Genomic DNA, 19077 nt, shown 5'->3' on the forward strand with positions numbered 1-19077 from the left:
TTTGCATAAAGCTAGCAACATTTCGTTCGACTTGCGATCGTTGTGACAGCGATGGCGCGTAATCGTCGAGAATCATGGGATTTTTAATTCGATTACACAGCGAAATGCGTGCTCAGGGCTGAACTGGACGACGTAAATGGTAAATGGACGGCTTCTGCGAAGCGTTTCATAGAAATGGCATAACACAGCTACCCCTCGCTGGGGTTAGATACGGCAGGGAAGCAAGAGCTTTCTCGTGTCCGGCTGTTGCGCACCCTCGACCAATCTCTTCTGTACACACCGATGTTGGCTAGCGTGTTTTTCACGCGACCACCCCTCCTCTTCGCCTTTACTTCGCTCCACGACGATAATATTCCTCGTGGCACGTCCTGCCCACATTTCGCCAAGCTTTACCATTACCACCTCTCTCCCTTTCTCCGTAGCTCCGTGCCGTTCTACCTATAGTCCGAAGAAACTGACCGACCTTTTGTGTCGTATAAATGGTAAGGATTTGGGTATCCACCATAGGGATAGAGAAGGAAAATCGTGACACGGTAATTTGTTGGGAATCGTTGTGTAAATACGTGTCGAATGCGTTGTTTTCGGAATCTTTTCTGCTGCTTTCTTACAATTTATATTTCTTCTATTTGAATTTATCGGGAGATAAACAATAAGAATTCAATGATTGCCCCTGTTATGTACTCTCCTACTATCTATGTGACTAGATTTAATTCCAGTTTGACCAGACACCATCTGGTTCCAATGTTTATACGAAAATTTAGATATCTATTAATTTATTGAACGGTGAAGATTCAAAACGTACGGACTTGTTTTGATTTCAAACGATAAAGATTGAATCGATATGAAAATTTTTAAAGTACTTCGTTGCGAAAATATTTTCCTTTACGTCTCATGGTCTCTCTCTTACGCGCTGAATCGACATGTTTCCCTTCTCCCAGCAAGCGTCGTTCAACGGTCCGCCGTAAACTCACCCCCAGAGATTTAGCTCCGCAGACACCTCCAGAGAGCATTTCCACGTTTTCCACCTGCAGTCTCGATTTCGATATTTACGTTCAGCGCGGCGAATCGAAATTCATAGGCACGCCCATGATTCAATTTGCCGACCTGAGAAAAGAACCGTGATGGACTGGATCTCTTCAAAATGTTTCTGTGCATTCAACTTTTTCTGTATCGTTCCAACAGGAAAAATTCGTAAAAAATGATTTTAATAATAAAAACGTAAACATGGTCCCAGTTACTTTGACTAAAGTGACAAGAAACGCTATCGATATAGGAACGCAAACGTATTTTCGAAAGTAGCAGGCTAGAGACTCTATTATTCTCAGGTTAATAACTAGGTACACGGTATATAACTTTATACCTGGAGCGATGTATTTTAAAAATATTTACATAAACCTTAACGGGATATAGGTATGATAATGTCTTTACAGCGTTCCCTCTCTTTCTTTTTCAGGCTGATGTTTTTCTTTGTAAACCTGTAAACAAAAGGCCTCAAAGTGTACGGCGCCGTGGAGAAGACGTTCCACCCGTTCGAGCTGTGCAGCAGGTCAGTCAAATCTTTTTGCAAGCGTCAATTGTTTCGTATGACTTCGATCCTAACAGAAAATGGATGACTTATTGAAGAATGTTCACTAGATTTAAAACATGTATATCACGCGTAGTTACGTATAATACTTCGATAAAGTTGATCGAATTTCTCGTTCGATCGCAGTTGTAAAATTTAGAAGCTCGTGTTTGATTTAATTCGAGTCTAAGATACTAGCCATAAAATTATAAGATTGTCGCGAAATATTATTATTGAAATTTGCAAGAAGAAAGTGGCACGGTTAACGCGTCCAGGATGAAAGAAAGACACGTGGGAGTAAGGTAACGTGGCGATCGATCCGAGAGACGCGATATCTATAAAACACTTTCGATTGGATGTGTCACCATTTCATGGTGTTTGCTAATGTTTCAGGCTTTCCCGCGTGTTCCAGCCGGGAACACTGGCCGGTATACAAGGTGAGTTGCGCACGCGTCTATTTCGTTATATTTCTTTCTTTTCTTCTTGTTCAAATGAAACCATTACTCGCCCACGGTACGTTCGATAAACGTTTCGATCCTCTTAACACCGATCTCTAAAATTCATTTTATCGAATTTACGAACTCGTTGCACCTGGAAAATGTGCGATCACAGTGACACTTGGCAATCGACTATAAAACGATTTCTAAACGAAGAGACAAATACACTTGGATATTAAAATGAAAGAGAATCGACGTGCGAAACGATGAAAGGAAGCGAGGAACACGAAGAAAACGGTCATATCGTGAATTTTTAAAGCGATACGATCACCTCCGACGTCTCGTTCGGACTAGACGAGTTGATTCGTTGCTTGCAGCCGACCTCGAAACCTCGAACTAAAAAGTCGACGATAACGTACTGTTTCCTAGGTACGTACTTGCCGTAAACAGAGGATTGTATACAACTGCGTCGCACTAAAAGCTACTAAACCGCGCATACTACCTATAAATGGGCGGGTTGCTATAAAGCCCATTCATGATCGCGTCGTCTGTACAACAAACGTCAGGTGGCTCGCGCCTCCCCCGCGATTTATCGCACTTCTATTCGAACGAGAGTCTCGTGCTTCCTATGTACTTCCTACGCAAGCACAATAACACACGACCCCGATATCGACGCAGACAGTGATTCGATATATTCTGCTTCAAGTAGTACATTATTTAAGAACAAGCGAATATTATTGACTATTATACGAAGGGAATTGATTTTGTTGGTAATCTTATAAAACGAGAGCTAACTGGCTAGTTTAGATAGCGAAAGTTCTAATTTTCTTTAATTTTCTATTTAGGAACAGTACGGACGATATTATTACAGAGGGTAGAAAAATATTTTACATCTTCTTTCTGGAGTTTGTGTCTCTACCTGTTAACCTTTTATGAAACAGGAAACGATAGTTAAAGTAACACAAATTTAGGACAGTGATATACAACTTACGCGGCTTAAGATATTTTTTTCGATCCTTATTATCACCCTCGGTACAATTTTCAACACTATCATTAAGTAACACGAAATTAGGGCAGTGATATACAACTTACACCGCTTAAGCTACTCTCATCCGCTGCAATTTTCTTGCGACTCTCTAGCATTTCTTGAACAGTTATTCTTTGTGACTATGTTTTTGTGTACAAATAGTATAGATGACTCATAGTCAAACACACCTTTCCTAATTACCTAGATGTTGTAAAGGACCACGGATCCGTTATATCGACCTTCTATTGTTCTTCTTTCCTGGAATGTATGGAATTATTCTTGCCCGGAAATTTTCCCTGGTACTACATTTTAGACACGGCTTACTGTAAACGAGATTTTCGTCATAAATTTACTTTAGTGAAGTTTGGAAATTGAACAGCTTGGGAAACAGATGTTTCGATTTTACGTACTATGCGAAAAGGAGAATAGAATCTTAATTATATGACGTAGAAAACTTGGAAAACTCTGATCTATCATCTTCTCGTAAAGTCCGTACAGTTGTCGTAAAGTTTTCCGTGGTGCAGGGTTGCCACCTTTTCGATATTTGACGTTGATCGTTAGAAGCTCGTGGTTACGAGGGACGATCGTGACCGTTTAGAAACGAAGTCAGCGTGAACGTCATAGTCGTGTCGACGTTGGAACTCAAAAGAGAAATTTATAGATTTCTCGAGAGTTATTGCACCAATAATAAACTCTCGCTAATGGATCAATTACGTAACCGAAGGCTATCATCCATTTGTAGGTATATATATCGGAGTCAAGTTCAATCACCCTTTAACGCCATCGTTTATTACTAGTTTCAAGTTCAATCTGTTCATAAATAGTCGGAAGAAACTTCTAATGTCGAGTTTACTCACGTCGCGAGTATCTTATTCAAATATACTCGTATGCCTTCTGTTGCACAACTTCATTCAGGATTTTTTTATCTACACCTTTGTTTCTATGTAATGTTAAGACCTTTCCCATTCCGTCATTAAAGATGCAAATCGTACAGTTTAGTATACACAAAATGTCAATCCGTGGGAACTATCCAAATATAGACTATGTACAGTAAATCTCCATTTATTGCAATGAAACTTTCATTTCCGTAAGGTTGAATTAACTCTTGCTCATTGACTCTACTTATCCAAACACGGACCATATGTATTCTAATTACATGAACTGTTTACTTCTCGATGGATTCAGATAGACGTCTACGTCCTAAAGTCCAAAGTTTTACTTGATCGCAACTTAAAATTGACTCGGTTGCTTTAGAAAGGCTCGACGATAGACACCAGCGTTGTATAGATTTGCTGATAAACCTAAGAGGCGTTCGAATAATTTGATAATTTGTTTGTCGATTAAGAAGCACGCCACGTCGAGACGCGATCTAGTGGCGCGCGAGCCTGATGGACAGATGGAAGGCGTATGTGCCACCGGAGTTGTTGTCAGACCGTTTTACTTTACTGCCCCATAAAAGTACCGAGATTTAGACTGCAATACTGCCATGACGTATTGTCGGCAGTTGTGTGCGTGTGCACGTACACGCGTCGTTACAACGTGTGCGTCGATTCACGCACCGTAGTGAGATCGTGGCGGTCGCGAGACATCATCCATTCCTCCTTTCGCGCGTGACGTCACGCGTGCAGAAGAGCGGAAAACGGTCGAGGACTCGGTCATTCGTTCGCGCGACTCCTTGAATCAATTCTCAGTTTGGTTGCGTCGGAGAACGTGGCCATTAGGATAATTATGTTCGCGCGTCTTGCAGGATTTGGTGGACATCGATTTACCGATATAGAATCGTAACATATTACGATTATGATACTTTTACTACTTTTCGCGTCTTATCACGGCAATTCCGTTGTTGTTGTTGGCGAGTTTAGATTCGATGGATTGAGAAATATAAGGTTTGAACTAAACTGAGTAGGTGCAGTGGCTAGTTGAAGTAAAAATCAAGACGATAGATAACTCGGGCAATTCGAACGATTACTCGGTGTTGAAGCGACAGGATTGTAAACAAATAATTTAACAACGATAATGGCTAGTCGTTATTCCGCGAGATAATGGGTATCGTAAAAGACGCAGTGTTCGATGACGGAACTTGCCGAGGACAAAAGTTGCGACCACGAACGACCGCGATATAAATATAACAATCGAAATAACGAAGTTAGTCTTCGAAAATTGAATTATTTCGATTTAAAATATCGGACAGAAGTAAACGATCGAGGAAGAAAAGGATGAAACCTGCTTCTTTGGTTAAGGACGAAATTTTACGACCTCCGGTGTTTTATTCATCGCGCGTTGGAGGCGCGAAAAAAGTGGAAACGCGCAGTAGACCATCGACGCGAAAATTTTGATTCGTGGTAACCCAAGGGACGGGAAAATTGTAAACAGGATAGTGTAAGAAGCACCTGCCGTTCGACAATTGGATTACGACCCGGTTCAAATCGTTTCTTTCGTTTTATTTTCGTTTCTTTGTTTAGCCAAGCGTCGTGTTCGCAGCGGAGAGAACGTTTGGAAGTGCGAAAGAAGTCGGTCGCGCGATATCGAGATTTTCGTGAAGAGGCCCGCGCGTATACGTGTTTCGCTTGCGTTTATGCAGGCTGATTCTCGCGCGATGCAGAGAAGAAGGGAGAGAGGCAGATTAGAGTGCGATGGACGAGGGTAGGAAAGGGGTTCGGGGCTAACGGCTTGGCAGAGCGCAAAGTGGAAGGGGGAAGAGAGACGTGTCCGTCCAGGGTTTGGTTGCCAAACGATCCGAGAGATCGCGCTCGTGTCGCTTTCAGCCCGTTGCGCTTCGAGCCGCAGGCAGAGCTCTCAGTTGACGCTCAGTTCGGCTCAGCGAGGGCAGAGAGAAGAAAGGGAGTCTTTTCATGTGTGTAAACACCGCGCGTGTGTGCATCGTCGTAGCCTACCTGAGATATCTAAGGCCGTGTGCACCCCACGATACCTCTGCAGGGATCTGTTACTTGATTTTTCAGTATAGAGGGAAAAAAAGGAAAGAGCGCTGAGAGAGATACTCGGTCCGACACGAACGTACCGTTTCTCCTGACCGTGGTGATCCTTGACGCGAGTACATCTACTGGGATTTCTGCGATTCGTGGATAGCGCGCCTTTCGCCTCGATAATTGGCGGATAGAAGGAGAAAACACGTCGAATCGAAATCGAAGGATACTTAAGGAGGATTAAGGAGGATAGGGTGAAAAGGCGAGAACAAGTGACTGGTGGAGACGAAGTGCGCGCTGAAGTGGACGTCGCGTGTGTATTCGAAGAGAGTAATGAGCAACGTGACAGTTTCCTTTGAAGGAGGAGACGGGACGACATGCAGCTCGAGCATGGTCCGGACCGGGACGACGACGATAGCAAGATCGGTCGAGCAGTGAAAGAAACGTGCTCGTGCTGTACGGACGACGTGACGTGCTCGGTCCCGAGAAGACGACGATTGCCAAGTGTCCTGGTCGCGACATGTTTCAGCCGCGTACCGCTCGTTGATCGTTTTCAGCATCCATCGTCGCCGGTGACGTCCGGCGATCGCGAAAGTACGTGGAACGCGCGAAACGAGATCGACTGATCGCCAAAAGAAGAGACCGAATTGAAATTGCAGTTTCACGCCCATTTTACGCATATTGTTACGCGTTAATAAGATAATAAGCTGCAACGACTGATCGGCTAGATATTACAGAACGATCGTTTCTAAAGGAGTGCTGTGTCATTTTTTTGTTTTCGTTCGTTCCAACGTCGCGCGTGGCGCATCATCGTTGGACCTGATCATCGTCACCGTCATCGTCATCGCTGTTTCATCACTGGATCGTTTGAACATCGATATCGGAATTCGATCCGCTGACCGATCCTCGTCGACGACGTTTCTGCACGTGGCTCGACCTGCTTGCCGCCCGTCAACCTCGATCAACCTCGGTCGTCGTCTTGGACGCGTTGTCGCGGTGGTGGTGGTGGTGGTGGTGGTGGTGCACGGACCTTTTCTCGACGGATTTGCTACGCATTTTATCGCGCCCCTGGGCGCCTCCTTCTCTGTCTATCCCCGTCTCACTCCGTCCTCTTCCTTCGTTTCGCTCGTTCTCGCGCGTTCTCCTCGTCTCTCCTTCTCTCGGTTTCTCTCTTTCTGGATTGCCGTGTGCCGTCTCCCTCTACCCCACGCTTACCTACCCCTCCACCTGTCTGCCGCGCCGCTGCACACCCTCTCTTCCCTCCGCCAACCCTACTCGCACGTACACCCGTACAATTTTCCCTATCCCCACCTACCGCGCGCCTTCTCTACCTTCCGCACGCGTTTTCTTTATTTATTCCGCGATTCCACGGAGCAACGCAACGCTTCGCACACGATGAAACGCGCGGCTCTTCCGTCCTTGCCTTTTTGAAATCGTCGTCTCGCGTGCCAAATCGTGAACGGCACTCGCCGCGGTATTTCCAACTGGTCTCGCTCCCTGACCATTGGTTACATTTGTTGCCGATTTCGTCGGCCACGCTCGACGAGACCGTCTCGTAAAATCGACGCGAATAACTACCGCTCTGCCGCTTCTCTCGCTCCCCACCTCCCCGCGTCGTCGTCGTTCCGCCGTTTTCTTCTCTTTCCTCCCCTCGTTCGCCTCCTACTCCTCTTTCTCCCCCTTCTCCCCGCTGCCTCCTCTACCTGCTGATCTTTCATCGCGTACGGTGTCTCGTTTTGTCGGACTAACGTTACTCGCAACGTCATATCGGTTCGCTCGTGTCCGTCCTTGGATCGCATATGCACGTCGTAAACGCAACCGCGTGAAACGACGATGCGATCGCGTTTACCGGTCGACTGGTGAAAAATCGATCCGGTATTCCCGCGCTTGGTCTGTCGCTGCCACCGTCTCTCGAACAACGCCGACGATCGCGGCCGGATCGACCACGGAATCGGCCGCGTCGCGACCCTCGTTCCGCGTCGACATCGCCACCGTCCCGGGCGTCGTCGTTATAACACCGGCAATCACCTGTCACCATCTGCACCATCGCCGATCACGTGGCTTGCTCGACGGCGACGTTGTACGACAATGTTCACGCCGCGCCGCTGTGCGGCTCCGGCGTGGGCCACCCTGGCTCCGTCACGCCGATGGGGTCAGCCACCGGAGCGGGGAATTCCACCGGGGTAACCTGGTGGGCCATGATGAACGGTTCCCTCTACGAGGACAGCCCGCCACCGGTCCCGCCAACTGCCTCCAGCCTCGTGTCGATTCAACAACAAGCAACATCGACACCAGCTTCCCATCAGCAAGCCACTACACCGACCTCACCAGCTGCACCGGCTTCCTCTGCTACGAGCGCGCCTTCGGCGCCCACAGCCAGCGCCAGCTCGACCTCGCCGAGCGCCTCCTCGGTGGCGAGCAACAGCGCGCCAGGCCCGCTCCATATACCCGCCAAGAGATTGACGGCGACACCAGCCGCTTCCTCTTACGGCGAAGTCGGCTGCGTCGAGTCCACCGCCGCGCCCGCCGCTGGACCAGCGGGTGTCATTCGTCATTCCCATTCGTCCTCGGCTGGCTCCCAAGGAGGTTGGAGTTACAGTCCCCATCATCCCCAGGACTCTCATTACTCGTCTGCCGCAGCCGCGGCTGATTCCCTCAATCATCACCAAACCTACGGGGGTAACAATCCCCCGACCTATTACAATCTGGCGGCCGACCCTACCTCCACTTCCGGATCCTCCAGGGACAACCGGAAAGCCAGCACGCTAAGCTTTTGGTCGCCAGCCGCGGCGACAGCGGGTTCCGCCGCCACCGCCGGCTCCACTTCCGATTACAAGTCTTATAACTCGGCCGGTGTCGCGACCACCAGCTCCTCGACCGGGGCTGGCTCTTCCTCCGTGGCAACGGGTGCCACAGATCCGGCCGTTTCTTCCTGTCATCAGAGCTTCTCTCAGAGCTGGTGCAATTACGCGCCGTACACCACGGCCAGGCATCACCATCCGGTAGACACGGCTGGCCATCATCATCCTCACTCACAAGCCGGGGTCCCGTATTTGGCGCCGTCCGCGGCGGACGACCGAGGAAGGGTCACTGCCGCGATGGTAGCCGCCGAAGGCGCTTTTCCGCATGACGGATACGGTGGCCTTAGGAATTACGGGGCGCCCGAACCTGTTACCTCCAGTCCGTACCCACCTCCAGGTAAGCATCGACTCTGTCATCTTTAATCCACCTTGTTTCCATCCAACTAGGATCCGCCACTAAGGTAACGTATACACGTATATTCTACATACGCGCAAGATTCTACTTTCCAATCGATAGAATAGGTTCTAACGTAACTCGTGAACCGCGCAAAATTTGTTTGCTCGTAAACGCAAGGTCATCCACTGTACGTGCTCCGGCGAGTCCGCAGGGAAACGAAACGTCGTCCAAAAGTCACGAGATCGTGCTTCGAATCTCCTCTATCTCGGCCTTGAAACGAGTCAGCGGGAGAGAAAGATAGAGAGAGAGAGAGAGATGTGCAGAAAATTTAAATGGTCGAAATTCGCGAAGATCCTGACCTGTCACACACTAGCGATTCAGTCATCGTTCATTCACGTATTTGGTCATTCTCTTTTGTCCCCACTCGACGTCCTTTCCTCGGGATCCTGGAACCCATGAAACGTCGCACGAGCAACAACGAACCACGGCAGGTTTATTGGCGGCCGTAACTCGTAAACTCTGGCGTGCGCCTCCGATCAGCTGATCCGTTCCATGACCCGTGCAGCCGTTCGTTCTTCTCCTACTAACGGCCATTCTCGCTTTCCTTCTTGCAAATGCTGTCCCCAATTTCTTTTCGCGTATCCATCCATCTTTCGGTTCGCCCTGTTTCGGTTTTTAATCCGTTCGGATACTTTTTACCCGTTGTACATCTGCAGAATGTCTGTAGGTCCTTACTCGGCTACTTGCATAACCAGTCGGAACTCTGTCGGCGTTGAAAACATATGCAAACGTGCTGTTGACATATTCAATGCCACGACCGAATCGTATTTTCCACGTCGCCAAAGAGTCGCAGCGGAACGAAAAGATTGGCTCGGTTTAAAGCTACGAGCTGGAGATTTTGATCGGCAATAGGATATTATAGAGGTCTGTGGAATGTACGCGCGTCGCTCTTCGAAATCGTAAAGAATAGGAAAATACGAGACACGGTAGTTGCTCATACGGGCAAGCTCGGCCCGATAAACGAGATAACGTTCGCGTGATCCTCTCGACTCTCGGCCCCGAAGTTAATCGTATGCGTGGTAGGGAGGTGCACGCGCAGGCGTGCGATCCATACAAAGTAAGAGAATACGAGCGCCGCGTATAGTTTAACCGTCCCCCAATAGATGGCAGCTCCATTATCTTTGTTCGTCTGTCTGGTATACGAGACCGCGTCGTCGCGGCATCGTCTTCAACGTAGCTTTCCCGGAATGCTTCCGACCAACACGCTAGCGCGGTTTTTGGACAAGTTGCACGGACCACGACAGCTGCCGTTGTTCACGATCCACCGTTTGCAACCGATCAGATAACATCTTCCTGGTTGGGTAACGTTATCTTCGTAAGAAGACCGGTTGCAACGGAACGACGCGCGCTCGTCCTTTAAAAGCCACTTTGCAACTTTAAACGACGTCCTATGTTTCGCTTTTTAATTTATCGCGCGCTTTTCGATCCTCTTGGTCGCGTCTAATTAGGGATATTTCAACTTACGATCTGATCGCGCGAGCCATCGTTAATCGTACACCATCCTCGATCTTTTATCTTTCCAGTTTGTATTTCTCGATTCGTCCTCCTTCGAAATTAACGCTTCGTCTTTCGCGTTAAACAGTTCCCGTAAATTGATTACAATAGACGGTCGTATCTAGATGATCGCAGAGGGAAGCTTTCGTCGCGTTGATATCAGTAAATCGTGGACAGTGGTTGTTTCGAGGGTTGGCGCGATAACCGTAACACGCTCGTTGCTGGCAGCGCGACTGCCGCAAATCGATACGTCATTTATCCCGCTGTTTCGTGTGCCCCTTTACGCGTCCCTACTGTGCATTGACATTCGTAAGAATTCCGACCTTTGTTAAAAGGATTGTCGTATTCCAACATTTTATCGAGCGATACATCTTTTTCTCTCTCTCTCTCTCTCGTGCAATCACGTTCGCGAAACAAAACGAAAGAAAGCAAAAGTACGTCAAACGAAATATATAGGGGAACGGGGCGAATAATATCGAGGAGCGATAGAAACTAGGGGGTGTGGGAAAATAAGAATTAGGACGGGAGAAACGTATATAGTGGAGGATAGGCGGATGACTAGAGGGAGGATATTACGTGCTCTAATAATATAGGAAGAAAAGACGTAACTCGGATCAGCTGCCGAATCCTGTATAAAAAAAGAGAGTCGAGAACGTTTGGTACGTTTTTCCTGATCTTGCTATGTTTTAATCAACCGTTTACGATAAGACGTTTCTAAAGTTATGACCGACGAAAAGGATGGAAGATTTTCTCAAAAAAAAAAAAAAAAAACAATAACAAAGAGCAAGCCTTTAAGTTCGACCGCCGCACGTTAAAATTTATTCGTCTCTCGACGATCGCGCTATTTCAGTTGTAAATAAACACACCTATTTTCGGTTGCTTTAATAAAATTCCTCGTTGGAACGTGTTTGCTAGGAAATAACAATCCCGAGGAGGACATAGGAGCGTTTTGAGAATCGAGACACGGTTGTGAATTACGTCGATGAGATTCAACAAGGGGAATAGCAGGTGGGAAAGTGCAATTTAGTTGCGCTGACGAGCGTATAACGTTGCCAGGCTCGCGAGGCTGTTGCATTCGTAGCTTTGCAACGATTACTCGCCATCGTTGTCCGTACTTGGGTTAAAGATAGACGAACAGGCCGACCGCTTTCGTAATCCCTTCGTTTCATGCGCGCTACGTTCGAGTATTGGGCGACCTCTTCCAAAAAGACGTTATTTATATCTCACCTTTACTACGCACCTAATTTGAAAGGACTTTTAACATCGGCAATCTTTTTTTATAATAGTTCTATGTCGAAGAACGAATGATAAGGCAATGTTTTGATCGTACAGTACCTTTCATATCGTGAATCAAGAAAGACGGAACATATAATACAAATGAGATTAACCTCTCACGATCGTAAATAAATTTTTAGATTACGTGACTTATTACTTTTCATTAAAACACAATATATCCGAATTTATTATCGTAAAGTTTAAAAAAAAAAATTATTTACGAGAGAAACGAAACTCTATTTTTAAAATTGAAATTTATCGTCGTCGAACGTTTTAATTAGCAAGTAGAAAAATCCGCGAGGCAAACGAAATATACCGTGCGATTCGCGCACGGTCTTGAACCACCGCTGCACCGGCTACAACGAGAAACGTACTAACAGTACCATGTTTCGCGTTTCTATTTCATGTTTTCCGCCCGGTTAGTATACCCGGTCCAATTATATCGGCTCCTCGGCCCGTCGCGTCGCGTCGCGTCGCGGCGAACCCTTTGTGTATGTGCCTCACGTATTTACACAATACACGCACTCGTCAAATGCACGCTGTAGCACCAGGAAACGCTTTGGGTGTGAATTTCACGATCTCCTGACCTCGCATCCTCCTAATCAGCGAAATTTTAATTAAAGAAACTTTATTGTTTCAGGGATCCTTTTATTTCTTGGAATTATTATATTTGTTATGTCAATATTCGTATGAATTTGAAATCACGATTTTCTTTCTTCTTCCGTTTTATTTTATTTCTTCCGATATTTTAAAAATCGAATTAGCGTCACTTCCACGTTTACGATGCTGTATTCAGAAACCAGTTTGAAACTCGTACCGAGTAAATGCAATTATTAACCTCTCAGGGAAAATTTAATATCGACTATAACTGTACCAGTTTTCCCTCTTCTCGACCGGAGCACGATCGTGAAGAGATAATTTTAAATTAATTAACCCCTTCGAGACTATTGGAAAAATACATCCCGACGCAAACTTCGGTTCTTTCCGAATAAGTTGTTTACGACCAATATTCGGACCGTATTCCGCGTAAATAGCGTCAGGTTCATAACGTAACGTGAAAAATTGTGTAAACAGTGTGTACTATAAAAGACACACGGGATTATATATCGCAATTTCAAAAATATGCCTAGCCTTATCTTTTTTAACCGCCCAACATACTACATTGAATATTATTATATCGCGTTTATTATTGGTTATTGATGGAAAAAGGTGCGTTTCGAAAGGGTTAATTCTAAAAGTCTACGTAAATATCAATAAAGCATTACTTACGATATTGGAATATACATACGTTAATTAATACGATTACTCGAGTATTACGCTTATCGATTTAAACGAGACTTTTTCCCCCTCTTGTTAATGTTAGCAGGATATGTTCTCGTATTCAGGGTACTAATTCCAAAGAGTAAACAGATCAGTTTATCCGACGAGAAATCGGGAGACGGTATTACAGTATCGATCGGTCTGTTTGATTCGGTTTATAACTCGTAACTAGTGTCAATAGGGATTTCATTGGGAACAAAGACTAACGGTATTGTATAGTTACGCGCCGATACGTCGACTAACGAACCGATGTATTTGCTCTCGTTTCTGTCGGCTTGTACGGATCTAATAATTCCACGAGCCGCAGAAAAAGGGAACGGGTATGGTCGTTTCGCACATTGGGACGCAAGATCGAGAATATGGTAGTCGCTATCGAGTAGCAACAGATCAAATGGAACGTATTTTAAAATATAAATATATTATTCTGAAAATTTGATTACTTTCGATGAGCGCGATCTCAATATCGAAGCAAATTTATTCATCAGCTATATTCCTAGCTAGCAACTAGGTTATTTGTTACCGGCAAACTAATTGTGTTAAGTGATGTGGGGTTCCTCCCCATCTTCGTTGTTTCCCGCAGGTTCCCTGGCGGGAGTCGGCGTCGGTGTCGGCGTACCCGGGATGGGCGTTGGTTGCGGAAGCTCGAACCCTCTGGAATGGACCGGCCAAGTAACGGTGCGAAAGAAACGCAAGCCGTACTCCAAGTTCCAGACGCTCGAGCTTGAAAAGGAGTTTCTGTTCAACGCATACGTATCGAAGCAAAAACGATGGGAACTGGCGCGCAACCTAAATCTTACCGAGCGACAGGTGAAGATTTGGTTCCAGAACCGACGTATGAAGAATAAAAAGAACAGTCAACGGCAGTCGCAACAGCAGAATAACAACAACAACAGTAACGCCAACAACGCGAATCATCACGCGGCGACCGGTAGCCACCACCATCCGAGCGCCGCACACGCGCCACCCTCGAGTCACCACGTGGTCGCGCAGGCGCACCACGCGAACGGTTCCGCGAAGCACCATCAGTGACCCGTGGCCTTCTCTGGGGTCGTCTTCGGCCATCATCATCATAGCCATGGCTCAACGAACGGTTGTGTCGGAAATGGGACTGGAACCGCGACCGGGACCACGACCGGGACCGGAACCGGGACTGGAAACGGCACTGGTCATTCCGGCGGCCACGCGAGTCTGGTTACAGGTCACAGCCACACGCTTCACGCGCCCCAACCTCAAACACCTCTGCCGACCCACGCCGCCGGTGCCTCCAACACCGTCACGCCCCCCACCGCTGTCGTTCATCCTCACATTCACGCACATGCTCATCATCATCAGTTGGCGCACGTGGCTCAGCAGTATCCTGCGCTTCTTCATCAGACGCCTCATGGCCTGGCTGCCTGAACGCGAGATCCTTCAGGTTTTGACGCCCCAGAGAAATCGTGGATCGGTCGTGCCATCGTACACGGCTCGACCTTGCAACGCAACTTCTCATCACCGTCGTCGTCGTCGTCGTCGTCGTCGTCATCGCTGGAAATCGGCATCCACGACAACGCCGGATAGATAGATATGTACCCGCACACTTATCAAACTTCGTTCAGCAGCTATTTAAAGACTGCCTACCACTTGTAAGGAAAGATAATGTTTCGCGAGTAGTATATTATTATAATATTATTTTATTATAATTATAATTATTATTATAATTATTATTATTATTATTATTATTGTCGGTCATCGTCATCTTTATCGTCAACCATGTTAATTAGCCAACGGAGGGATACTGTTGTATAGAAGAGCGTGACTATCTACGGCGTCCTTGAAACGTCAACCATCAGACTCTTTTCCCACGTGTCGGTATCAGGTGTTGGTTTTTTTCGAATAGTGCGCATTACCATATGCGGCACCAAGCAATCTGTCCAATTCGTAATTCGATAGTATTTGCTCCAGTTATATTATATATATAGTAAAGCAAATTAGTGTCACTTAGTGTCTGTCCTTCCCCCATCTCATCAACTTTATCTCTAACTGGATGAACACCTTCTGTCCTCCTTACTCCCAAGCTCCTCCTCTTTCAACACCGGTCTGTACCACTTGCCCCAAACTCTCGATCGTACGTTTGCTTTGTCTTGCGCTGTTCAGCTCACGCGATCCATCGGGAACGATTTAAAGAAAACATCGATCGGTGACAATTACGCAAGGACGGTTCAAGAAACGACGACATTGAATCCCATGGTTACGACACTGCGATTCGCCTAGGATCACAAGATCTCTTCCTAAGGGTAAGTCTATCGAAAGATGTATCGAAGCGAAAGAAGAAGCGCGATCTTCAAAAAATCGATCGATAGCGGTACGTTTAAACGAACGAATTATCGGATATAAAGAAACTCGCGGTCTTGTTAAGAAATTGGAATATTTCGTTTTGTTAAATTTTACGTTTGTTTGTTCGACAGCTATTGTCTGTGATCTCGCGGAAAATACTAATATTTGCAGAGACGACCTTGATCGAAATACGGTTATCGTATCTCCCGACCGTTGTCGCGTATCAGTTTAATTTCTCGGTGTATTTTGTCGTTTCATGGGATCCAATGCGCTTTTCTTTTTCGACGTTTCAGCCGAACAGTGGGACACGTAGGCCGATTTCCGATTCTGTACTATCCCGATAAAGATTAGCGAATTCGATTTGCGCATGTTCGTTCGATCGCTGACGACTTGCAGCAGGGTGAAACGATTTAGATCTAAACTTTAGATCTTTGTAGATAACTTCTGTACTTCCTGTTCGTTTCATCCTGCGTGAGGCCATCAGCTAGGAAATCGTTAATAGAAATCAGAAAGATCAAAGTGAGAAATTAAGACTGGGCCCGTTCGTAGTTCTCGATGCAGCGACTTGCGAGGACAAGTGTGACGGAAGTCACGGCCATCTCGCAAACAATTAGATCGAGGATGCGTCTGAGGCGGACCTAGTCCAAAGCAACCATGCGTTCGAAGGATTAGTTTAATTATGTCCAGAGTGTTGTATTCGCCTACCAAGGATTGCAAACTAGTACCTATAATTCTTATATTATATGTAAAAAATTGACTTAGATTTAAAGGCATACCTAGTGGACTGTGGAGTGATCGGGAGTACTATTCCGAGACTGAGTTTAGGATATCCGTTGTGGAACTAGCGGTACGCTAACGAGTCCTCACGATTGCGAAGTAATCGTGATGTACGATCGATGGTAAATATCCATTTTTCCCAAGGAAAAGGGGATCGTACTATCGAACAATGTTTTCATCGAGACAAAAGGAATTTGTTTGTTATTCATTTCGATATTATTTATTTGTTGAATGCGAAATTACTGTTTTGTTTGGAAAAATTTCAGAGTTCTCATAAATATATAGATATATAATACATTTATCAAAGAATCAATTAATCAAAAGTCCAAATTTAAACATTTTCCTCATCGAGCGTCCGAAATAATATTCGTCCTTGTATCTACATAGCTATCGTAACTCGGCAACGAACTTCGATTCTCCAAGACCGTGGATTTATTGAACGTTCGAAAAGTTCACGACACTGAAGAAAATTCAGTGGAAAAGCTAGCGCGCCAGGTGCCGGAATTCCTCTTTTCAGATTCGAGGACGGATGTTATCTCGGCCAGCCGAATGGAAAGGGAGCGACCGACTCGCGAGACGAGCGAACCGAACGGACCAACCAACGAAGTCCTAAACGCGGTCTTTAACTGTAAGAGCGAAGAAGACGAAGGGTTTACCTTTTAATTGGTACGTCAGCGAGTAAGTAGGTAATTTAATCGGATGTTAAATGAAAATAAATATCCCAATGGATCTCTATTCTCTAAGGTGCAACATTATCTAAATTGTAAGGGCCGCTGAATGAGTGTGCATGCCTACGGTATATTACATACACATACACGCGTATTTTCTGAATGTTTTGTGCGAGTGTGCGAGCGCGCTCACGCGCCTACGTCCCTATGTACGCTTGTGTGCGTGCGTGCGTGTGTACGTGTGAGTGCGTGTGCGTGTGCGCGTATGAGTAAGCGAGCATGCGTGTATATGTGTATGCATGTGCAGCGTATGACGAAACCGACGAAATGTAAGCGCGCGCGTTACATCGAAGAGAAAAATCGATAAAGAGAAAGTAGGACCGGCGAGGATCGGAATTTCTTTAAAAGTGTAGACGCGCGCGCGCGCGTTGTGTACTTGCGAGCGTGTAGAGAGGGAGAGCGTGAGCGCGGCGCGTGTGTGGAATGTGTGCGAGAGAAGAGAACGACGGGACGCAGAGCGATTGAGAGATTGAGAGGAAGAGAAGATGCGGAGAGTGGTAAAGCGAGAAAAAACGTTATAAATAACGATAAATAGAAGCGTGTCGCGAGGAGGGAGGAAGCAACGAAGCAGCGAAAAATATGTATTGTAATAATTAGAGTAACTTTTAAACGAAAGAAAAAAAAATGGAGAAACGGAATGTACTTACACACAAAGACATACGTCTGCGCACGAAAATACACGCGAAACACACCGTGAGATTGGACTTGGATAGATGATATATAGATTCCGCCGCGACTACTATTAATACATTAATTATGTAACGACGAATAAAGTATTGAATACACGAGTATAGATAAGATGTTAATAGAGATGCGAAAACGAGGCGATCAGAGATCGTATAAAAAAAAGAAAAAGAAGAAGACGAACAGGAATATTTCGCAGGTGTCGACGTCAAGGTCAATATTGCAGTCGGCGCACCATTCGGATTTCAACGTGAATTATCGATTGTAATTAGTTGCTAATTGTTTTCCCGCTGACGATCTTCAACGCGATTATTACGATTATTATTATTATTATCATTATTATAACATTATTATTATATTATATTATTATATTAATTATTATTATTGTGAGCGTCACGTTAATATTATGTTATTGTTTTTATTGTGTGTTGTTTTGTATGTACCTATCAGCCAATTACGATCATGATATTATTATTACGAAATGGTAACGAAACGAATGGGCCTACAGGTATACATGTACGCGGAAGCGCACAGCTCGACAAGTATACAGAGGAACACGGTTATATTAAATCTGATTAATTTTCATTTTTTTGCAGGATAATCCTCGAATCTGCATCGAATAGGCTACTTCGATTAATGAAACAGTCGATATTCCGATTTTTCAATTACGTTTGTCAGTTATTTTCCCCTCTGTTATGTTTTATGTTACCTTTTTTTTCAAATTTTTCCTTTTTGCTCAAACCCGCTACGGGATGGTTTATATTAAATTTGACTTGTTTCAGAAGCTTTAAGACGCGTTTAAACGAGAATCGACGAGCTTTCCATCGAATTCGATCCGAATATCTCCGGGAAAGCATTTTTGCGAGAACGATCGACGAGGATGTTTCGATGGAGACAATTTGTTAAGATCTCGAGTAATCGAGGAGATAGGAAGAGATGGAGCGAGAGAAAAGAAAGGGGAGAATGAGAAAGTGTGTGTGTGTGTATGTGTGAGAATGGAACGCCAGGCAATCTCGTTTGCTCGAAGGGAAAAAAGAGGAAGAAAATGTTATACATTGCGAGAACGCGAATTTATTTTTTTTATATTCAAGTTACTAAATGAAAAGAAAAAAAGAAAAAAACGAAAAGAAGCGACAAATTGTTCTTGTGTTATTACGTTTCTTTTTTTATATTGACGTCTAAGTGATCAAGTCACGTTTATAATTTCTCCTGGATGAAAGGAAATGTGAAGAGAATTATAATTATATTATTGTTTCATGCTGAATATTGTTACATT

At 45.4% G+C, this 19077-nt stretch overlaps 1 protein-coding gene across 1 annotated transcript in view; it reads left to right on the forward strand.

Moving 5' to 3' along the window:
- The window catches only part of LOC139996857 (uncharacterized), a 96041-nt gene extending 78459 nt beyond the window's left edge, over window positions 1-17582 (forward strand). The window contains exons 6-9 of the mRNA XM_072021366.1: window positions 1454-1546; window positions 1958-2001; window positions 8180-9150; window positions 13841-17582. Coding sequence (XP_071877467.1) covers window positions 1454-1546; window positions 1958-2001; window positions 8180-9150; window positions 13841-14328 — 1596 coding nt within the window. The 3' untranslated portion in view covers window positions 14329-17582. The remainder of the gene's footprint in view (window positions 1-1453; window positions 1547-1957; window positions 2002-8179; window positions 9151-13840) is intronic.
- Window positions 17583-19077: the final 1495 nt, after the last annotated feature.

The sequence above is a fragment of the Bombus fervidus genome, chromosome 19 (assembly GCF_041682495.2).
Source record: "Bombus fervidus isolate BK054 chromosome 19, iyBomFerv1, whole genome shotgun sequence".
Lineage (NCBI taxonomy): Eukaryota > Metazoa > Arthropoda > Insecta > Hymenoptera > Apidae > Bombus > Bombus fervidus.